At 43.3% G+C, this 23,710-nt stretch overlaps 2 protein-coding genes, 1 long non-coding RNA gene and 1 pseudogene across 3 annotated transcripts; 1 reads left to right on the top strand and 3 right to left on the bottom strand.

The window, feature by feature from the left end:
• Nucleotides 1-203: 203 nt before the first annotated feature.
• Nucleotides 204-3,759, bottom strand: LOC123743755 (uncharacterized). Its single transcript, XR_006770584.1, has 2 exons — nucleotides 3,027-3,759; nucleotides 204-1,982 (listed from the first exon to the last, which is right to left on the bottom strand). It is a non-coding gene; the product is annotated as an uncharacterized lncRNA (long non-coding RNA).
• A 443-nt stretch (nucleotides 3,760-4,202) lies between these two features.
• On the bottom strand, nucleotides 4,203-5,322 carry LOC106608702 (UDP-glucuronosyltransferase 2B20-like; annotated as a pseudogene).
• Nucleotides 5,323-16,077: 10,755 nt separating this feature from the next.
• LOC106608727 (G-protein coupled receptor 4) lies at nucleotides 16,078-19,153 on the top strand. The gene is made up of 3 exons (XM_014206828.2): nucleotides 16,078-16,791; nucleotides 17,005-17,955; nucleotides 18,292-19,153. Exons 2-3 carry the CDS (start codon nucleotides 17,369-17,371, stop codon nucleotides 18,686-18,688), a joined length of 984 nt encoding a protein of 327 aa, XP_014062303.1. The 5' UTR covers nucleotides 16,078-16,791; nucleotides 17,005-17,368; the 3' UTR covers nucleotides 18,689-19,153.
• On the bottom strand, nucleotides 19,119-22,986 carry LOC106608726 (prostaglandin D2 receptor 2). Its single transcript, XM_014206826.2, has 2 exons — nucleotides 22,524-22,986; nucleotides 19,119-20,962 (listed from the first exon to the last, which is right to left on the bottom strand). Exon 2 carries the CDS (start codon nucleotides 20,913-20,915, stop codon nucleotides 19,857-19,859), a length of 1,059 nt encoding a protein of 352 aa, XP_014062301.1. The 5' UTR covers nucleotides 20,916-20,962; nucleotides 22,524-22,986; the 3' UTR covers nucleotides 19,119-19,856.
• Between the last annotated feature and the right edge of the window lie 724 nt (nucleotides 22,987-23,710).

Below are 23,710 nucleotides of genomic sequence, written 5' to 3'. Positions count from 1 at the left end.
CGGGTTGGGGTGTAGGGTTTGAGCACAGTCCCTCCCTCTCTCTCATGCGCGCTCTGTCTTGCTCGCTTTCAATTCTCTCTCTCTGTCTCTCTCTCTCACCCTCCCTCCCTCCCACCTTCTCTTCCACCCTCTCTCCCTCCTCCCTCTGACTTTCCAAAACATTGAAGGACATTGCTGTACATTAGTGAAAGGAGGAGTCCATCTAATATCAAATGGATTTATTGTCAAATACATTTTTATCAAAACATTATCTATACCAAAGACCATCATGTTAATGTGAAAAAGAAAATGTTACTTTGCCTACAACTTGTACATTTGTTGTTAAACAAAATAAACAATTGTTCACTACACAACTCTAAACTATTATTCTCCTGACTGTTGCTGAAAATTTGACAATACAAAAAATCTGAGAGACTGCCCTTAAAATGGCCTACGTGGCATCATTATGAGTCAGAAACATGTATTCTAGTGTTAAAATTTACTACAAAGTGTAAATAGGATAATTTTGGTAATAAAGTCAGTTTAGTCTAAAACTGAGTTTGGAACCTGTGTCACAACGAGTAAATGAAGGTTGGGTTTGGATTACAATATCAACAAATCAAGCTTAATTTTGCAAATCTCCACGTGCAAATCATCCTTCCGCTTCCCTTCATTGAATGGGGCTCTGTTGTTTCATCGCCTCCTGCCGGTTTGAGACTGAAAATACTTATACACATTGATCATGCCTCCACAGACAACGTTTTGACTTTGTGGCTGTGGTAACTAGTGGAAACCAAAGTTCTATAGTTTGCATGCCCTGCCAGAGGACCTCAGTGCCAAAGATTTGTATAACTAGTCTCATTGTTCTATCTGTGCTAGTACTAGTAGCCTAGTATGCGGAATAGGTGGTTGGAGTTTGTCGCTCCCCAAGTTTGCACCAGTAACGCTAGCTTGGTGTGCATCGAATGGTGGTGGTGCGTATAACCAGAGATACTGGTACATAATGTCCTAGCTATCTGGTATAATTTAGCCAACGACGCTATATAACATTCTTGCTGGTTATGTAGGTAGCTATCTTTTGATAAAGTGAGGCAGGCTAGCTAATGTTTTGGCTACCATTAACGTAGTTAGTTAACTAACTAGCTACCTTTTGACAACTTAGGTCGTTGCTCATACATGTTTGTGTATTGTCTAGATCAGGGGTGTCAAACTCATTTTAGCTCAGGGGCCACATGGAGGAAAATCTATTCCCAAGTGGGCCGGACCGGTAAAATCATGGTATATATAACTTAAAAACAACAACTTCAGATTGTTTTCTTTGTTTTAATACGATCAACATAAAACATAAAGCTGGAGCCTGAGGACAGTGTGTCCACAATAGTACAAGCACAACATCACTATTAATCATAAAACACCTCAAGTTTATTTGAAAATTCTAAAGAAAAAGAACACACAAACACACAATGCCTCAGTGATTCACAGAAGTATATCACAGATCACAGAACTATATCAGGGTGTCTCATGCAGCACTTTAAGTGGGGTTGCATAGTTTATTTGACTCCTGATACCTGGCATCTTTTAGCTTTCACCAGCGCACCAATATCAGGCGTCACATCCTGAGTTGCAGCCAACTTCAGGATGTGATTCAAGTGCTTGTGCGTGAGCCTTGAGCGCAGCTTTGTTTTATTTATGCTCATTACAGAGAAAACTTGCTCACAAAGATATGTGGTTCCAAACATGCACAACAGTTTTGCAGCGAGGGCTGTCAAGTTGGGGTAACCTGGCAAGAGATTCTGATAAAATGTGTCCAAGCCAGCTGCGGCAAATTTGCCCTTCATATCCGAGTCACACTGCAAGTCTATTATTTCAAGATGGATGCTGACGGGCAGATCAGAGGGATTCACGGTGAATGGCGAGCAAAAAACGTTGAAGTCTTTCTCCAGTTCACCAAAAACCACCTTCATGACGTTATCCATCTTTAATGACTTGCAACACAAAGCCTCCTGGTGCAAAATACAGTGAAAAGTCCATGTGTATAACCATGTGTATGTGACTGATTTGATTAATTTGAAATTTATCAAAACATTATTTTAGAATATCTACATAAATTCAGCTTCTGAATTTATGTAGATATTCTAAAAAAGTGGTTTGATAAATTACAAATTAATCAAATCAAATTTGTCACATTGCATTCTTCTCATATTACTCTGTAGGCTACTGACCTATTCAAAGGTGGCAGGTAGCCTAGTGCTTAGAGCATTGGACTAATAACCGGAAGGTTGCAAGATCGAATCCCTGAGCTGACAAGGTACAAATCTGTCATTCTTCCCCTGAACAAGGCAGTTAACCCACTGATCCTAGGCCGTCATTGAAAATAAGAATTTAATCTTAACTGACTTGCTTAGTTTAATAAATAAAATAAAAAGCTTCCTCTGCCATCTCACCATACATCTGCCTGTAGTTATTGAACTCAACCTGCAGGAGGTTTGTTTGTTGTGGGCAAGATTCTGTTGTGATGTGACTATCATTAATGTGATGACTGCTATTTATCAAATAATTACCTACTACATTTAATGATTACTTGATTAAATGAATCATGTAACAATTAACTCATTAGGAATTTGGGGCACCATGGGAAAAGTTGTTTACTGAGTTACTATCTCCCAACTTAAACTCTAAAGATGATCTAACTATCTCTTACATCCATAACAGTCAATTATTAATTATCAGTCTCATTCTGAACATCCTTGACTTTGTAAATCTGCACGAACCCTAACCTAAGTGATGAATCAGCAAATACACAAATTGGACTACTCCGGTTTAGGTTATTGATTTTCTAACATAATACAATGAAAACAGGTCCCTAGTGAACTAACACGATATGACGGCTTGTTACACAATGGAAAGGGGGTGTGGAAAGATAAAGAGCGGGAGAGAGTTAGTGTGGACTTATCGTACATACATTTGGAAACTACAATCACCATAAATATGAATATTTAGCACCCTAACAACCGCTCATTCGAATAAGAAATGCAACATATATTTACGTGTAGATGTCTTTCTCTGTCGTCTCTCTGTTGAAACCGCTCGAGTCTATGGGCAGTAGTTCGATGTAAGTCTCTGGTTGTCCACCAGAGGTCACAATGTCCTTCTTAGTTGTAGGCTTCTTTGTCTTGGAGTGTTCTTAGAATAGATACCTCCAGGTGTACCACACTGTGGTGAGAGGGATCTGTTCTTCCTACCTTCTTTGGTCAATTGTCCTAGACTACTTTACATACCCAGCTGCAGACTGTGAATGTTTGGTCTAGTCTTCACCTTCTTCACTCGTCAAGAGTTTCAGCGGGTCTTACCATTTTCTGGTCTTGTAGTTTCAACCATTTCAACATGTGGACCACGTCCACATGTTCTCTGGTATAATGTAAATTTAGTTCCAAAAGGTTTTATACTCGGGTAGAAAGGGAGCGGTCCATCGCGCCAACACAATGTCTGTGCTCACTTGGGTGTGGCCACTGACTGAGCATAGGTTTACATAGAAAACAATTATCTCATTTTAGAAGGCTGGAATCACATTATCTTCACAAAAGTATTCTTATACTTAATCATTTATTTTATACAACATTTAGATGCAAACCTGTTAACTAGGATGTGTACAGGTACAGAGTTACCGTTATCTTGTTATACCATCCTTAATGACATCACTATTGTTTGGATCCCCAACAACCATTCCAAACGTTTGGATTTCAAAACTAATGTTCCAATGTCCAATCTTTTGATGTTAGAGTTCTCTACACACAGCACATTCCTTTGTTGGATACTGAGAGGCAGAAAGTTAGAAACCATTTATGACTGGTTGTTAAGTCATAACACTGGGCCAACTCCCTCAGGAGACGGGGATCTGGTTATCTTCAAATCTTTGCCTAGCCAGCACCTTTGATCCTCAACAAGGAGAGAGAGCCATAACAGTTCTGACAGATGGGTGTGTCCTGGTGGTGGCGCTCAAGAAACACCCACATCAAACCACACCCCCCAAGCCAACTCATGTTTGGCTTCTGTCATGGCTGCCAGCATTTTTTGAGGAGCAAGCCAATGAATGAGTCCAACTCAACGGGTGCAGTTCCCCTTTAAGGCAATATAGAAGTCTTACAAGACATTACGTTGTTAGACAATCTAAATCTACGGAGTATTTAATCATCTGGGAAAGAAGTAGCACATGTCCACGTCTCTCACCCCAGCCTGATCTTCCCCCAGAAGCACCTGCAGCACAGCCTGCTGCAGACAGAGACTGAGGCCTAGAAAGAGACCCCGCTGAAGGCCAGGAGCAGCGCCTCCACGTCCAGCCTGTGGTAGGAGTACCAGGGCAGGCTGTAGACCTCGGTCCACCATTCCTCATCATGTACTCAATCCATTAGGTGCCACTGGTGAGCGGGGACGGGTATGTCGCGGTGTATACGGGAGAGCTTCTGCATACTGTGGCGGTAAAAGAGATTCTCCAGCACGTCCCTTAGGGATTCCAGGAAGTCCTCTGTGGTAAGAGTGGCAGCTTCCAGCACCCGCACTGCCTCGTGCACCTGCAGCCGCAGGACGTTGTCAAACTGGTCGAAGAGGAGCAGCAGGCCCTGCACAGGGACCCCGTGGTAGATGGCCTCATGGCCTTTGGTGCCTCCTTGAGCCACGAAGGCGCGGGTCTTCGGGTTGCCCCGGAGGTCGTTTTGGGGGAGCCAGTGCAGCAGCAGGGTGTTGTTCCCCAGGAAAAAGGGTTGTTCTCCCAGGAACCCCAACACCACCTTATGGGGCAGCTGGGCGAAGACTTGGGCCACTACCTCCTTAGGCAGGGCAGACACTATTATTCCCAGAGACATGACCACCACCCCGTGCTTCCCAGAGCTCTGCATGAAGGCCTCCATGTCATCAGGGAGCGGCCAAGCCGGACAGCATTGGAAGCCCCCCACATAGACCACGTTGGGCATGGTGGGCCGCAGGAACTCAAAGAAAAAAGTCCACCCTCATCAGCAACACGTCCGCCGAGCGCTGCATGGAGTCTAGGTCAGCACCAGGGGGGGAAGTGATGTTAGATGAGGCTTGTATATGCAGGGTTAATAAATAAATATTGCTCCACTACACATAGACATAATGCAAGTCCATGTGGTTGGAGAGCTTCTACACAGGAACCACACCTGTGTAGAAGCACCTGCTTTCAATATACTTTGTATCCCTCATTTACTCAAGGGTTTCCTTTTATTTTGGCAATTACCTGTAGATTGCTATAGTACTTCTGGATTAAACTCTACAATGTGTATAAAAGCAACTGAGGTACTGTCTCAGCCCAACTTCATTGCGTACCATTGTGAACTTTAGTTGAATTAACCTTAATAACATTGTCATGGCAACAACACAGTTAAGGCGATTAAGGTGGAAATCCCTACAGAGGGGATATTGTAACCTATTGGTTTGGTAGAGAGGTAGGGGACTGGAATAATAAGGGATCTAAGGACCATTGGATGCTAAAACTGACATGGAAGGCTATAGCATATATAGATTTGTAAAGTTAGACTAACAGGAGGAACGATAAATTCATCAATCATCACACATACATATCACCAAACATACATAAACTCTGTTCTTTGCAGAGTGCAAGCTAGTGTCACATTGTTATATTTGCATTGACTGAGGTTCAGTTGATTTGAATATAGAGTAGCAGACATTTGGTAAAGACCGGAAAGTTTCACCTATGTCATGTTGGGTCAAACAAAGTAATTAGAGTGATTGCACATAGATTTCGGATGCTGTAGGTAACGTATCACTCTTCTGTCCCTGGCTGAAGTGTCTTTGTGCAAAAGGCCTGCTACGAGGTCTGTTGCTGTGCGCAACGTAGTCCGCTATGACAGGACTAGTAAAGGCCCCGTGCATAACTAGTGAAAAAAAATTATGTTAAAAAAATAATAAAAAAGTATATTTTTAATATTTTTCAGGGGGTTCTGCAGCGGCTATGCCCGAGCCAACTAGGTGCTAAAACCTGTCGATGTGTCCTTGAGCAAGGCACTTAACCCTACTTGCTCCTGTAAGTCGCTCTGGATAAGAGTGTCTGCAAAATGACTAAAATGTAAATATATAACCAGGCCAGTACAGCTTGGCTCAGCAGTATGAAAATGGTATTTGTGTATGCAATACCTTAGACATCTTGCTATTCTTAGACATGAGTGTTGTTCCTTAGACATCCTTGTCTTCCCTGAGGATGGCAGCCAATGGCTCAACATGGAGGTCATCCTCCAAGAGCTCCACCCCACTCACCGTGCTGCGCTACGCCATGAGCTGGTACATTCCCCAGAAGTCCCCTTTCTACACCTCAGTAACCCTGAACCCTGCTACTCCTCCGGATGGGGGAGGACCTCGGTCCCGACTTCTACACCGTCCTGATCCAGTGCTCTCTGTAGCTCTGCAGGGTGTTACCTTTTCGCCCGCCGCCTGGAGTAGCAGAAGGACACGGCGGCCATGTTGATGATGTTTCATGATGGGGCACTCCACATGATCTCTGCCATCTTGGATGACTCGGTCCTTGTCGCCAAACTGAGGGAGTCTAGATTCGACCTGATGCTTGCCGATCCTGCCTTCCCTGCTGGGGTGCTCCTGGCCCAATACCTGGGCCTGCCCATAGTTTAAAACATCCACTGGCTCAACGCTGGGGAGGCCCACATGACCGTTGCCCCCACACCGCCGTCCTATGTCCCCATGTACAATTAACTGTTCAATGACACAATGGACTTCCTGCAGAGGACAGAGAACTTCCTGTGGTACCTGGTCATACTCTTCCAGGAGTGCCTGGGAGAAAGACACTCTTTCCTGTGGAACAACACCCTGCTGCTGGACTGGCTCCCCCAGAACAATGTCCTGGGCCACCCTAACACCTGCTTCTTCGTGGCTCACTGCGGCACCAGCGGCCTGTATGAGGCCATCTACCACTGGATCCCTGTGCTGGGCCTGCCGCTCCTCTTCGACCAGTTTGACAACGCCCTGCGGCTGCAGGTGCGCGGGGTGACACTAGTGCGAAGTGGTAGGCCATACAAGGTCACAGAACAGGATCGCAGAGTGCTGAAGCGCGTAAATATCGCCTGTTCTCGGTTGCAACACTCACTACCAAGTTCCAAACTGCCTCTGTAAGCAACGTCAGCACAAGAACTGTTTGTCAGGAGCTTCATGAAATGGGTTTCCATGGCCAAGCAGCCGCACACAAGCCTAAGATCACCATGCGCAATGCCAAGTGTTGGCTGGAGTGGTGTAAAGCTCACTGCCTTTGGACTCAGGAGCAGTGGAAACGCGTTCTCTGGAGTGATGAATCACGATTCACCATCTGGCAGTCCGATGGACGAATCTGAGTTTTCCAGGAGAATGCTACCTGCCCAACTACATAGTGCCAACTGTAAAGTTTGGTGGAGGAGGAATAATGGTCTAGGGCTGTTTTTCATGGTTCGGCCTAGGCCCTTAGTTCCAGTGAAGGGAAATCTTAACGGTGCAGCATAAAATGACATTCGAGACGATTCTGTGCTTCCAACTTTGTGGCAACAGTTTGGGGAAGGACCTTTCCTGTTTCAGCATGATAATTCCCCTGTGCACAAAGCGAGGTCCATACAGAAATGGTTTGTCGAGATCAGTGTGGAAGAACTTGACTGGCCTGCATAGAGCCCTGACCTCAACCCAATCGAACACCTTTGGGATGAATTGGAACGCCGACTGCGAGCCAGGCCTAATCGCCCAACATCAGTGCCAGACCTGACTAATGCTCTTGTGGCTGAATGGAAGCAAGTCCCTGCAGCAATGTTCCAACATCTAGTGAAAAGCCTTCCCAGAAGAGTGGAGGCTGTTATAGCATCAAAGGGGGGACCGACTCCATATTAATGCCCATGATTTTGGAATGAGATGTTCGACAAGCAGGTGTCCACATACTTTTGGTCATGGAGTGTATTTAAGATTTTGTACATATGACTATCAATTGCCAATTTGCTGTCAACAATGACACAAATGGCTGAAACAAACCATAATGAGAAAGGACTTGATTAAGATATTTTAACAGTGTAAATAAATAACCTGTTGACGGTCCGCTTCAATAGAAGTAAAAGGAAGTAAAGTGGATCCAGTATTCACATCCCTTGGATTTTTTTCAGATTTTGTTTCTACAAAGTGGGATGGAAATAGATTGAATTGTGATTTTTTTGTCACTGGTCTACAGAAAATACTCCACAATGTCAAAGTGACAAGTGAATTTTACTAAAATGTTTGAATTAATAACTCTTTTATAAGCTAATTAAAATATAGTCATTGCATAAGTATTCAGCCGCTTTGTTTAGCAAAGCCTAAATTAATTCAGGAGTAAAATTTGTCTAAAAGAATCACATAATATGTAACATGAACTGACTCTGTGTGAAATAATAGGGGTTGATATGATTTTTTAAATTATTTCTCCTTCCTCTCCCCCATACGTACAACATCTGTAAGGTCCCTCATTCAAGCATTGAATTTTAAGCACAGATTCAATGACAAAGACCAGGAAGATTTTTGAAAGCTTCATAAATCAAATCAAATTGTATTTGTATTTGTCACATGCGCCGAATACAACAGGTGTAGACCTCACAGTGAAATGCTTACTTACAATCCCTTAACCAACAAGGCTTTAAGAAGTTTTAAGAAAAAAAGCTGTTAAGTAAAAAACTGTTAAAACCCTCTACAGGATCAGTGCCCCCTCCCCCCAAGTAACATGAACATTTCCCAGGACATAGACATATCTGATATGGGCAGAAAGCTTAAATTCTTGTTAATCTAACTGCACTGTCCCATTTACAGTAGCTATTACAGTGAAATAATACCATGGTATTGTTTGAGGAGAGTGCACAATTATGAACTTGAAAATGTATTAATAAAACAATTAGGCACATTTGGGCGGTCTTGATACAATATTTTGAACAGATATGCAATGGATCATTGGATCAGTCCAAAACTGTACACATACACTGCTGCCATCTTGTGGAATAATACATTATGGCCTTTCTCTTGCATTTCAAAGATGATGGTACAAAATAAATGCATGTTTTTTTTCTTTGTATTATCTTTTACCAGATCTAATGTGTTATATTCTCCTACATTCGTTTCACATTTACAGAAACTTCAAAGTGTTTCCTTTCAAATGGTATCAAGGTTATGGTATCAAGGGTATGTCATTTTAGTCGAAAATTTAACAAAAGGGGCGAATCCTTAAGAGGGTTTAAGTAAAAAATGTAAAATAAAGGTAACAAATAATTAAACAGCAGCAGTAAAATAACAATAGCGAGGCTATATACATTGGGTACCGGTACAGAGTCAATGTGAGAGGGCACCGGTTAGTCGAGGTAATTGAGGTAATATGTACATGTAGGTAGAGTTAAAGTGACCATTCATAAATAATAAAAAGAGAGTAGCAGCAGCGTAAAAGAGGGGTCTGGGTAGCCCTTTGATTAGCTTTTCAGGACTCTTATGGCTTGGGGGTAGAAGCTGTTAAGAAGCCTTTTGGACCTAAAAGGGCAGTGATTGGTAGATGGGTAACAATAACAAATCAGACATTGAATATCTCTTTAAGTATGGTCAAGAAAATAATGATGCTGTGGAGGATGAATTAAACCACCCAGACACAGCAAAGATACGGTTGTCCTTCTAAACTGAGCTACGGGACAGGAAGGAAACTGCTTAGGGATGTCACCATGAATCCAAAGGTGATTTTAAAACAGCTACAGAGTTCAATGGCTGTGATCAACAAAATTGTAACAACTGGGCACAGACCACGTCATTTCAACATGGATAATTGGGTAATATTTGGTTGAGACATTGATCAATGAGATTTCAACCTATTTTCACCCACTCAAAAAGATAGCAAAAGGTTTCCAATGTGTTATCACTATGCTTTCAACCATCTAAAAGCGCATCCAAATTCCAATGGAAAAACAAAGTCAGATTTTAGGTTTAGTTGTCACTCAAATGTCTATCATTGAGCTTGCAACTATTTAACAGCACAGCAAAGTTCAAATGGGAATACAATGTTAGATATTTTGTTTATTTATACAACAAAATAATGTATTATCACTGTGCTTCATCTAACAGCAGAACCATATGACCTGGATTTCAGTTGAAATTATATTAAAAGTATATGGTGAAAGTGATCAATGCTGTTCAAGATTCTGACAGATTATTATAGCAATTGTGAAGATCTCAGACGTGCAACAACCTATGCATGCGATCTTGAACATGCAAACTTGATATAATTACTTAAGAAGAAATGTATAGTTACAGTAACCTCAAAATGTGTCCTTGGTTGTGTTACTCATTTTGAGGTTGAATGTTACATTTGTTTGTAAGACAGCCTTAACTTTAGGTTATTTACTGTCTTTCAAAAGTAATACTGAATTTTGTTTGGTTGGCAACGCAACCAAATATCAACATTTAAAGGAGATGTACAGTGTCGACTGCTTGGATAGTCCCATCTGAGTCACTGGCTTAATCCCATTCTTTAACTTTTATTTTTGGTTGAGATGTGAATCCAACATATTATTTGTTAACCTGTCAACAAAAGTGATATTGAATTATGTTTCATTGTCAATGCAACCAAATATCAACATTTGAAGGAGATTTATCTTCTGCTTGGATAGTCCCATCTGTGCCTCTGACTAAGTCTGTCTAATAATGAACGTCTCCACCTCAACCAAAAATCTAAGTTAAAGATTAGGACTAAATCAAATCAAACTTTAAATGCACTTTCAATAACGTTTTATTGCGTTGACAACCAAACACAATTCAAAATAATTACATTTGAAATCAACCAGAGCTTGTAACCCTAGGCCTATTGTATTGTCCCCCCCCCCAAAATGTTTTAATATAAACAATAGCTGTTGACTGCAAATGTTATATTGGCCTAAATAGTATCATTGATATGAGTGATAAAGTATGGTCGCATTTAATTTGCTCTGTTAAACCTACCCTTTGGAATGACTTCAATAGCAACAGTGAATCTATCTCGTTTTTAAGTGGAGATCTCTCAACAATCACTCTCACAATTGCACATTGGCAATAGTAGATACAAATATCAAACCTGGGCTTAGTTAAAAACCTGTATGGGAGACCAAATGGTTGCTGTAGATAGATCAACTCTCCAGTAGGAGGTGCTGCCCAGCCTATAGTTCTTTTTTTCTGATAGTGGATATAACATTGAAGATCTGACGTTGTTTCTAAGGTACAAATTCAACATATTTTATACAAGGTTTTTCAATGTTGAAAATTGGTTACCATGATGACATAATCCTGTGGTTGAAATTTCACTCTCAAAACAACAGTATGACTTTTTTCAAATCCAATGTATTTACCACGTAGATTCCACATCACAATACGTTGACAAATTACGTTGAAACAACTAGTTTGTCCCCAGTGGGTAGTAACCAATGTTCCCTCTTTGTTTTCCGCACTGAGCAAATTTCATCTACACATGACCACTGCTGTAAACACTGTCCAGTTCAAAGTAAATGGCACAGATCCATATACGGCAATGGTCTATTTGCATATAGGCCTACTGCAGCTTTGATTGATTATGCCACACCGGTCTGTGTAGAGTATGGGCTGAGTCATGTGCAATAGAATCCTACTCTGATTCATCCTGTCTACAACAAAATCTCTTTCATAGTTTGTTTTGTTTCGACATGTTGCATTGAAAGTGGCTAATATTGCTTTGATTCGATCACAATTGCCACAGTAAAGGGAAACGTTGATAGTGTTAACTAACAGGGAAAACTCTAGAAAGTTGAGTGAAGTTCAACTTAGTTCTTCTCTCCGTGGGCTACTGCCCGCCGGCACGCAGTTTAGATTGAACATTGGTAGTGACTCCACAATAATTACCTAAATGACAGAGTGACAAGAAGAATACAAATATACAAAATATTCCAAAACATGCGTCTTGTTTACAACAAGGCACTAAAGTAATACTGCAAAGAAATATGGCAAAGGAATACACTTTTTGGTGGATGGTGCTAAGCACATGCAAATCCTAGAGGAAAACCTGCTTCAGTCTGCTTTACACCGGACACTGGGAGAGAAATTGACCTTTCAGCAAGACAATGTACAACACAAAGCCAAATCTACACTGGAGTTGCTTACCAAGAAGACAGTGCATGTTTCTGAGTAGCCAAGTTACAGTTTTGACTTAAATCTGCTTGAAAAGCTATGGCAAGACTTGAACATTGCTGTCTAGCCATGATCTCCAACACCTTGACAGAGTTTGAATAATTTTGAAAAGAATAATGGGCAAATATTGCACAATCCAGGTGTGTAAAGCGTTTAGAGAATTACCCAAGAAGACTCACAGCTGTAATAGCTGCCAAAGGGGGGTCAATATCTAATCAAGATACACAGTGCATTCGGAAAGTATTCAGACCCCCTCAGACCCGCTGCACAGGTTTTCATAAAGGATCTCTCTGTACTTTACTCTGTTCATCCTTCCCTCGTTACTGACTAGTCTCCCAGTCCTTGCCACTGATGCCAGGTTTCCTCCAGACGTAATGCTTGGCATTCAAGCCAAAGAGTTCAGTCTTGGTTTCATCAGACCAGGGAATCTTATTTCTCATGGTCTGAGAGTCCTTTAGGTGCCTTTTGGAAAACTCCAAGCGGGCTGTCGTGCCTTTTACTGAGGAGTGGCTTCGGTCTGGCAACTCTATCATAAAGGCCTGATTGGTGGAGTGCTGCAGAGATAGGTGTTCTTCTGGAAGGTTCTCCCATCTCCACTGAGGAACTCTGGAGCTCTGTCAGAGTGCCCATCGGGTTCTTGGTCACCTCCCTGACCAAGGCCCTTCTCCCCAGATTGGTCAGTTTGGCCGGGTGGCCAGCTCTAAGAAGAGTCTTGGTGGTTCCTAACTTCTTCCATTCAAGAATGATGGAGGCCACTGTGTTCTTGGGATCTTCAATGCTACAGAAATGTTTTGGAACCCTTCCCCAATTCCTTCGACCTCATGGCTTGATTTTTGCTCTGACATGCACTGTCAACTGTGGGACCTTATATAGTCAGGTGTGTGCCTTTCCAAATCATGTCCAATCAATTGAATTTACCACAGGTGGACTCCAATCAAGTTGTAGAAACATCTCAAGGATGATCAACGGAAACAGAATGCACCTGAGCTCAATTTTGAGTCTCATAGCAAAGGGTCTGAATACTTATGTAAATAAGGTATTTATGTTTCTAAAAACCTGTTTTCGCTTTGTCATTATGGGGTATTGTGTGTAGATTGAAGATAATTTGTTTTCAATCCATTTTAGAATAAGGCGGTAACGTAACAATATGTGGTAAAAAATCAAGGAGTCTGAATACTTTCCAAATATATTGTATTAGTGTTTTATTTTTCATTCATCTTTAAAAAGTTACATTATAGAGTATTTAGTATAGATCGTTGACAAAAAAAATGAAATTAAGCCAATTGTAATCCCACTTTGTAACACATTAACATTTTAAGAAATCCAAGGGGGTTGAATATTAATGATATCCACTGTACATGATTCAATAAAAACTGATGAAAAGCTCTTTCTATTCAAACTGCCCTTAGGGAAGATGGTATCTTGGAACTGTCAGCACCTATTGGATTTCAGTCTGGTGACATACAGTATTTGAAGGAAAATGCAAGATGAGAAAGATTACATTGATATCATGTGTTAAAAATACAGCCTAGCCACCATTGTCTCACACTCCCATTCTCCACAAACAAGTTCAATTGTGCAGTCGGTGGCTTTTTTCCTGTTCCTGAGCTACAAAGTTAATTTAGGGTGGGGGGGGTGTCCATGTAAATTGTCTGGTGGCGATTTTTATGAATTGTTCAGCAGTCTAATAGCTTGGGGGTAGAAGCTGTTAAGGAGCCTTTTGGTCCTAGACTTGGTGCTCCGGTACTGCTTGCCATGTGGTTGCAGAGAGAATAGTCTATAACTTGGGTGACTGGAGTCTTTGACAATTTTATGGGCCTTCCTCTGACACAGCCTAGTATATAGGTATTGGATGGCAGGAAGCTTGGCCCCAGTGATGTATTGGGCCGTACGCTCTACCCATCAGAGCAAAGGGTGGCTACTTTGAAGAATCTGAAATATATTTTGATTTGTTTGGTTACTACATGATTCCATATGTGTTGTTTTATGGTTTTGATGTCTTCACTATTATTCTACAATGTAGAAATTAGTGGAAGTAAAGAAAAAGCCTGGAATGAGTAGGTGTGTCCAAACCTTTGACTGGTACTATATATATATATATATATATATATATATATATATATATATATATATATATATATATATACTGCTCAAAAAAATAAAGGGAACACTTAAACAACACATCCTAGATCTGAATGAAATAAATAATTTTATTAAATACTTTTTTCTTTACATAGTTTAATGTGCTGACAACAAAATCACACAAAAATAATCAATGGAAATCCAATTGATCAACCCATGGAGGTCTGGATTTGGAGTCACACTCAAAATTAAAGTGGAAAATCACACTACAGGCTGATCCAACTTTGATGTAATGTCCTTAAAACAAGTCAAAATGAGGCTCAGTAGTGTGTGTGGCCTCCACGTGCCTGTATGACCTCCCTACAACACCTGGGCATGCTCCTGATGAGGTGGCGGATGGTCTCCTGAGGGATCTCCTCCCAGATCTGGACTAAAGCATCCGCCAACTCCTGGACAGTCTGTGGTGCAACGTGGCGTTGGTGGATGGAGCGAGACATGATGTCCCAGATGTGCTCAATTGGATTCAGGTCTGGGGAACGGGCGGGCCAGTCCATAGCATCAATGCCTTCCTCTTGCAGGAACTGCTGACACACTCCAGCCACATGAGGTCTAGCATTGTCTTGCATTAGGAGGAACCCAGGGCCAACCACACCAGCATATGGTCTCACAAGGGGTCTGAGGATCTCATCTCGGTACCTAATGGCAGTCAGGCTACCTCTGGCGAGCACATGGAGGGCTGTGCGGCCCCCCAAAGAAATGCCACCCCACACTATGACTGACCCACCGCCAAACCGGTCATGCTGGAGGATGTTGCAAGCAGCAGAACGTTCTCCACGGCGTCTCCAGACTCTGTCACGTCTGTCACGTGCTCAGTGTGAACCTGCTTTCATCTGTGAAGAGCACAGGGCGCCAGTGGCGAATTTGCCAATCTTGGTGTTCTCTGGCAAATGCCAAACGTCCTGCACGGTGTTGGGCTGTAAGCACAACCCCCACCTGTGGACGTCGGGCCCTCATACCACACTCATGGAGTCTGTTTCTGACCGTTTGAGCACATGCACATTTGTGGCCTGCTGGAGGTCATTTTGCAGGGCTCTGGTAGTGCTTCTCCTGCTCTTCCTTGCACAAAGGCGGAGGTAGCGGTCCTGCTGCTGGGTTGTTGCCCTCCTACGGCCTCCTCCACGTCTCCTGATGTTCTGGCCTGTCTCCTGGTAGCGCCTCCATGCTCTGGACACTACGCTGACAGACACAGCAAACCTTCTTGCCACAGCTCGCATTGATGTGCCATCCTGGATGAGCTGCACTACCTGAGCCACTTGTGTGGGTTGTAGACTCCGTCTCATGCTACCACTAGAGTGAAAGCACCGCCAGCATTCAAAAGTGACCAAAACATCAGCCAGGAAGCATAGGAACTGAGAAGTGTTCTGTGGTCCCCACCTGCAGAACCACTCCTTTATTGGGGGTGTCTTGCTAATTGCCTATAATTTCCACCTGTTGTCTATTCCATTTGCACAACAGCATGTGAAATTTATTGTCAATCATTGTTGCCTTCTAAGTGGACAGTTTGATTTCACAGAAGTGTGATTTGGAGTTACATTGTGTTGTTTAAGTGTTCCCTTTATTTTTTTGAGCAGTGTATATATACATATATATATACATATATACATATATATATAATATTTTTTTTTTAAACTAAATTTTCTTTTCCACCTAAAGGCCATAAGAGAATGTTTTAGTAAAGATGACTGTCATCTGAAAGGAGTCCATTAACTTGTGTTGAATGTTGAGATTACACTGCCTCTTTGGTCCATAGACTGGTGTTGAATGTTGAGTGTTGAGTTTATATTGGTCTCTTTGTTAAGCTCTTATCTCAGCCTGTCAATCACTTCCACCTCTTCCGATGCAGAGGCTGATCCTCTCATCACAGAGCCTCTATGGCATGTTATCTCTGACCTGCTTTCTGACACGGAAGTACACCTCTGAGGAATGCATTGTTTTCGAGAAGACAAAAGGGAAATATGTTATAGAATCTAAACCAAAAATCTCAGTTGTTTCTCCAACCAACAACAAACTCACAGATTGTTAGAAGAAGAGAATCCATAACAGTTCATCGAATTACTGATTTCAGTTACACCTTTATTATGTAAGGACAAAGGGGGCCTGAGAACTACTCAATGACACATCACCCAAATGACCACCCTTGTCCCTCATAGACCTATTTTCTAAATTTCCTTTCCTTTCCTACACTCATAACACCACTCTCCTTCTCACTCACTTTCTCCTCCTCTAATGGTCAGAGAACGATGGAAGAGGGAGGAGAGGAGTGAGTGTTTTTGTTCAGGAGGAGAAAGGCGTTCTCCTGTGTTCTCAGGATGTTGCTGTTAAAGCCTGGAGAAGTGGGCTTCCTGTCTAGGAAAACGACCAGAGAACAGACAAGGCCCTGGGGTTAAGACGCTGTGTTCCCTCAGAGGACGCAGACACTTTGTGCTGCACAGATCACCAAGCAGATTGAGGGAAGAAGGGGTTCTGTGGAACGATATGGGAGAGGTGAGTGAAAAGACTCTCAAAATGTTTTCTTGTGCTTATTCTCTTTTTCATGCTTTAGTTGAGTGCGTTTTACTTTGAATATCATGCACCATTGCACCAGTTGACATGGTTGTATTGTACATGCATGCGTAATGTTCTGATTGAATGTTGTAGAAATGTTGTAATAATGTTGTAAAATTATCCTTTTATCATCTTCATCATCATTCTCCTCAGGTTTTCCACAAGGACTAGAGACACCCAATCAATAGATCCTAAGCAGAGCAAGATATTGGTGCTGGACACATGACTCTGGGAGCTAATAGAAACAATATGGACAGATCACAAGCATATGAATTTATGGATGACTTCGATTAGAGACAACTTCCTCGGTCAAACACATCTATTTTCACCTTTTCTACTATTGCATTTGTGAATTAATTTAATGGATATAAAATGCAGAGGCTCTCACACCGCCGTCTCTCTCTGGGAATATAGATCTGTATCAGAGGGTGATATAAGCACCTGTGTACTGTAGCACCTGGTTTCTTGTAAAAGGACTTTGAGGGTTCCGGCCCTCACCCAGAGACTGTCAGAGACCATGTCCAACAACAGTGACAGCTGCAACCTCCCCCTGAACACTGACACACTTGGTCTCACCTACATCTACAGCCTGGCCTTTTCACTGGGTCTCCCTTGCAACCTGCTGTCCCTCTGGGGACTGTACCAACTGGGCCGCTCCGGTGGGTGTGGCTGCCAGCTGGTCTACATCCTCAACCTGCTGCTTTCTGACCTCCTCCAGCTGCTCACCCTCCCCCTATGGATCCTCTACCTCCAGGGGGCTCACCGCTGGCCCTACGGCCGCCCCGCCTGCGAGTTTGTGGGCTACGTCTTCTACGTCAACGTCTACGCTAGCGTGGTGTTTCTCTGTTTGATAGCGTTGGACCGTTGCCTGGCAATAGTACACCCGTTGAGTAGTCGTGGCGTGCGGACGGTGCGGGTGGCGGCAGTGTCTGGAGTGGTGGTCTGGATGCTGACCTTCCTGTTCTGTTTAGGCGGGTTGCTTCCGTCGGTGTTCGACGCAGAGAGGCTGCTGTGTCTGGAGCAGTACCCCGTCAGCCTCAGATATGCCCACTTTAAGATTGCTACAGTTATCATGGGGTTCCTGCTGCCCTGTGGTATACTGGGGTGAGTGGGAAACTGAGTATGAGGAATGATTGGCTGTCTGAATGTATGATTTCATGAGGAAAAGGAGGAATGTTGCCTGTACTCCGCAAAATGTATGTCCCTTTAATGTTTTTCAATAACAATTTGTCTATATTTGTTGATATTAGACACCCAACATTAAGTTGGTTTTATATACATGTAGTAACTATAGAAACTAGAAACACCACCATAATAACATTTTCTTGCATGGAAAAGTATGTATGGCTATCAGAAGAGTCTTGTCAAATGGTCACATCTAACATATTTATCTGATACGGACATGACCCTTGACCTTTGTACTTTTCTCACTTTCTTCAGTTACACCTCCGCCCGCATTGGGGTGACCCTCCAACAGTCGCCCTCCGTCTCCAACCAGGACCGTCACAAAATCACTGGCATCCTTGTCGTCATCACCGTCATCTTCATTGTCGTCTTCGGACCCTACCATCTGGTTGGGGGGTACCGTTTTGTCTCCCTCCTCCTCATAGACGACCCCTGCGAGTTGGAACGGTCCATTTTCCTGTGCTACCGGCTGTGCTACGGTCTGACCAGCCTCAACACTCTGCTGGACCCTCTGTTCTACATCTTCCTGTGTCACAACGCCCGTCTGGAGCTCCGCAGGTCCCTAACGCCCTGTCTGGGACGGGGGCACACAGCCCCCAAACAGGTCAGACTCAGTCTCAGAGGAAACCCTGATCCGAGTGACAATGTGTAAAAACACTGGATTGGACAAACTGTTTTTGAATGAAGAAAACCTGGATAATCCGTATTTTGTTTCCTGTTTCCTGTTCTTTGATGAGTTTGAATTCAGCAGCAGGACACATTGTGTAGCGAGACTGGACATACAGACAGTATATTACAGTGTTTTCTTGGACTTGCTCAAGGAACTGACTCCACTGGTTTGACTGCTGAGCATTATTGATGGAAAAAACAAGCAATTGTGCCACCTAGTGGGGAGAGCATGTATGTTGCTAGCTGAAATTGGAAATAGCGGTCCATCTACTTCACTTTTCTGCTGTGCCCGTCCTCTCTACCTGTTGATGCACTGCCATAGCTGCCTCAGTTACTACTGTCATATGAATGCACTATAATAATAATAATGTCATAATGTCTTGACTGTTTGCTTGTCATGATTTGTATACTTTAATTTGCTTATCGCAGTAAATAACGTCAACTGAAATACATGATTTATTCATTACAGATATATCTTTCGACAAAAAAAAGAGTATACCATCCTCAGCTGCTGAAATATATACCAAAACACATGTACAGAATCAAACCATTCCTCGCAGCTGTTCTCTCTTAGTCAGTACAGTAAAAGGTGGTCCAGCTTCAGAGCAGAGGTTTGAATAACGGGATGCCAGTGCATTCTCAGTTCACTGGTAGAGCTGAAACCGAGTGACCGTCATACAGTTTTGTGGATAATTTTAATGTTCATGATTGTCTGTCAAGGCTGTACTACAAGACCATCGGAAATATACCAAATGTATTTAGCCTATTCGGAATGAGTACCGTAAAAAAAATCAGCAAGCAAATATAAAAGCATACTAGCGTACAGCTGAGCCTATACTTTACAGTTCACATTGCTCTACATATCAGTAGATTAAACACGCTATGAGAAGCATTGCAAAAACACACAAAATATGTCCCTCAGTACTTCTGGGTGTATGTTGTACATGATACTGATTCAAAATTCCATGATATATCAATCGATCATTATGTATCCCACAGTTGCAGAACCTGGACCGGAACCAAATTTGACAGACTTCTCAGTCAGCAGGGTGTGGCTTCTTCTACTCCGGCTCCAGCTCCTCCTCCGCCCTGGAGTCTTCTCCTCTCAGGCTGGGGGCGTTGTTGTGGGACCTCATCCCCCTCAGCAGCAGCTATGAAGCACTGATAGAGGAGTGCTGGGTGCTGCGTCGCTGTGCGAACTCCCCTAGGTCTTCCGCCAGCACGCTCTCAAGCACCGCTCCCAGAGACTGTCTGATCTTACCACACAAATCCGGGCAGCTGAACACATAGAGGATGGGGTTTAGCACACTGTTGAGGAAGGCTAGACTGGCGGCGAGGGGCAGGCCGTGGGCCACGAGGCCCCGGAGGGAGGGTTGGTACTGGGCTACAGCCTCCAGTACGCTGAAGATATGGTACGGAGCCCAGCAGACCACAAAACTCACTACCACCGCTACCACTAGCCGCACAAAGCGGTAAGAGCGCCTTCCGCGGCCACGCCGCATGATACCAATGTTCACCAACACGTAGCTCCCCACAATGACCACCAGGGGGAGTATGAAGGCCAGCAGGAGCTTAGAGAAGGCCAGGGCATCCTGGCGAGCCTCACACAGCTCTCTTAGGTCAAACTCCCTAACAAGGAGGTACTGGGCATAGTTATAGTAACACATGACCCGCCCGTCATGCCGGCGAATAGTATCCCGGAACAGATAGTACGGTAGGGTACAGAGTATTGCCAGGGCCCAGATGACACCACACACTCTTCCGACCAGGCGTACATTCCTCCGGTTCTGGGCCCAGACGGGCTTCAGCACCACCAGACAGCGGTCCAGGGAGATGGCTGCCAGCAGGAAGGCGCTGACGAACATGTTGAGGAAGAAGACGGAGGAGTGGAGCTTGCAGAAGGTGGTACCTAGGGTCCAAGTTTCTCCACGGGCCAGGAAGATGGTGAAGAAGGGGAGGGAGGCTGTGGAAAGGAGGTCCGAGGCAGCCAGGTTGAGGATCCAAACACTGATGACTGTGCGGCGGACGCGGAAGCCCACCACCCCCAGGATGAGGAGGTTCTCCAGGATACCGAAGGAGGAGACCAGGCCGTGGAGACACACCGTAACCAGGCTCAAAGCCCCCACCCTGGCCGAGGAGTTGGATGGCACGCTTACGTTCACCATGGCCTGGATGAGAGGGCAGTAGACAGGGCTGCTGGAAGTGGTCATCTTTCAGATTCTGGTTCTGACGCTTTGTCCACTTTGGCTCTGAATTCCTGTGCCCATTGCAAAGAAAACACAAAGAGTCATTCAGGATTGTAATGTTGTTAGTAGTCATGACGATCACGAACTTGGCAGGTGATAATGTTGTGCAACTGTTGAACACATTATTAGTCATTGTGGTTTCTGTACAAAAGGTTGGCTTGAAAACATCTCCCTGCCATCTCAAACTAATAAGAGAGAGAGATGTGGTTTATCTCTCCATCTCACCCTCTCCACATCCTCTGTTCTCATTGTAAACACTTTGTAGGCTGACTTTGCCTGTAAAGGTAAAAGCCATCGCACATAATCACATTCTACCTTTCATGTGTCTTTAATATCAAATTGAGAGCTTTTGTGTAAGCCTACATTTCAAGTTAAATACACTTAAGATCCAGATCCAAAAATGAGTCTTTATTCTGGAATTCAGCTATACTGAACATAAATATAAATGCAACATTCTATAAGATTTTACTGAGTTACAGTTCATATAAGGAAATCAGTCAATTGAAATAAATAAATTAGGCCCTAATCTATAGATTTCACATGACTGGGCATACAGATATGCATCCGTTGGTCACAGATACCTTAAAAAAAAAAGCTAAGGGCGAGGTTAGGAAACCAGTCAGTATCTAGTGTGACCTCCATTTGCCTCATGCAGCGTGGCACATCTGCTTCGCATAGAGCTGATCAGGCTGTTGATTGTGGCCCGTGGTATGTTGTCCCACACCTCTTCAATGGCTGTGCGAAGTTGACGGATATTGGCGGGAACTGGAACACGTTGTCCTACACGTTGATCCAGAGCATCCCAAACATGCTCAATGGGTGAGTATGCAGGCCATGGAAGAACTTGCGACACGGGGTCGTGCATTATCACGCTAAAACATGAGGTGGTAGTGGTGGATGAATGGCCATCTCACAGTATCTCTGTGCATTCAAATTGCCATGGATAAAATGAAATTATGTTTATTGTCTGTAGCTTATGCCTGGCCATACCATAACCCCACTGCCACCATGGGGCACTCTGTTCACAACGTTGACATCAACAAACCGCTCGCCCACACGATGCCATAAATACTTTCTGCCATTTTCCCGGGACATTTGAAACCTGGATTCATCCATGAAGATTACACTCCATCATGCCAGTGGCCATCGAAGGCGAGCATTTGCCCACTGAATTCGGTTACGACGTCGAACTGCAGTCAGGTCTAGACGCTGCTAAGGACGATGTGCATGCCAATTGCACGTTCCCTCAAAGCTTGAGACATCTGTGGCATTGTGTTGTGTGACAAAACTGCACATTTTAGAGTGGCCTTTTATTGTCCCCAGCATAAGCTTCTTGATATACCACACCTGTCAGGTGGATGAATTAACTTGGCAACAGAGAAATGCTCACCATCAGGGATGTAAAACAAATTTGTGCACATTTGAGGGAAATATTTTTGTGCGTATCTAACATTTCTGGGATCTTTGATTTCAGCTCATAAAACACTTTACATGTTGCGTTTAATATTTTTGTTCAGTACATTTGAATTAAACATTTAAAATGAATGGATTACAAATAAAAGCACATGTTACCTGAGAGTTTTGTCTCCACTGCGAGATGCAACAGTGTTTCTTGTGCCGAGTCCACGTTGGGAGACTTGTTGCGCTGGTTGTGATGAGTGTAGTTATGATGGGTGTGCATTCAAACGCACTGACGCACCTACATTCACACCTACTAGTCAGTTGAACCAGGGGATGATAAGCTTTTGACAGATTGAAGACAAAAATCTTAATTTCCACACTCCTCACTGTAACCTTGTCGTTTTGATACGCTCTATGAATCTTTTGATGCATTCAGACTCCGTTTCTTCTCTCTTTTGCTCTCTCTCTCTCACACACACACAAACAGACACTTTCTGGGAAATGTTGATGAAGAGATTGCTGAAGACCACAGCAAGACACCCTACTGCAATAACAGTGTTTTTCTGCTGGCTTTGTTGGTCGCTATGATTGGTGTGGAAACTTTAAGCTCCAAACCCAACAATCCAGTGTAGCACTAAAAATAACATAAGATAGAACAAAAATAAGAAGAACACGAGAAAGTAAAGGTAATAAAGGTAATGTGCAGGGGACACTGGAGTGATAGAGGTAGATATCTATAGTGGTAAGGTGACTAGGCATCAGGATATATGATAAACAGAGTAGCAGCAGTTTATATGCTGATTATATGTGCATGTGTGTAGAGTCAGTATAAATGTGTGTGCGTGTTGTGTGTGTGTTGGAGTGTCAGTGTCGCGTGTGCATAAAATACAAAGGTCAGCTGAGATTGTCCATGTAGCCATTCTGTTAGCTATTTTGCTGTCTTGTGGCTTGGGGATACGCGCCGCGTGTCTACGCGTTCATGCAAGTACAAAAACATGTTGACACACCCGACTTGTAGAGAAACACCAATGCCGTCTCTTTCATGTTGACGAAACAGTCTATCACTCTGTCATACAGTACACACTTTTATTTTTAGTTGTTTTTGTTGCTGAGGCACGGCGGCATAAAACATGTCATTTCAAAGGACATCTCAAAGGACAGTCTTGCTCATTGGCTGTAAGATCTTTATTTTTTTATTGATAGGAGCCTGAGTCCAAGTGTCTTTATACAATCATGCCAACTGACTGGCAGTCATTGTCAAGTTTGGCTTGACAATGACAGCAATGGAGCACGCAAGAGCACAAACAGATCTGAGACCACGCTAATAGGAGCCTAGTAAGAATCCCACTGCATATGGG

Source organism: Salmo salar, chromosome ssa07 (genome assembly GCF_905237065.1).
Source record: "Salmo salar chromosome ssa07, Ssal_v3.1, whole genome shotgun sequence".
NCBI classification, from domain to species: domain Eukaryota; kingdom Metazoa; phylum Chordata; class Actinopteri; order Salmoniformes; family Salmonidae; genus Salmo; species Salmo salar.
Note: the sequence above shows the minus strand (reverse complement) of the source record. Positions and strands in the feature narration are given on the sequence as shown.

Excerpts from the sequence above, each read along its gene's own strand:
- LOC106608727 (XM_014206828.2), top strand. The coding sequence starts at position 17,369 with ATGTCCAACAACAGTGACAGCTGCAACCTCCCCCTGAACACTGACACA. Across the intron at positions 17,956-18,291 it reads CTGCCCTGTGGTATACTGGG|TTACACCTCCGCCCGCATTG; the intron begins GTGAGTGGGAAA and ends CACTTTCTTCAG.
- LOC106608726 (XM_014206826.2), bottom strand. The coding sequence starts at position 20,915 with ATGACCACTTCCAGCAGCCCTGTCTACTGCCCTCTCATCCAGGCCATG.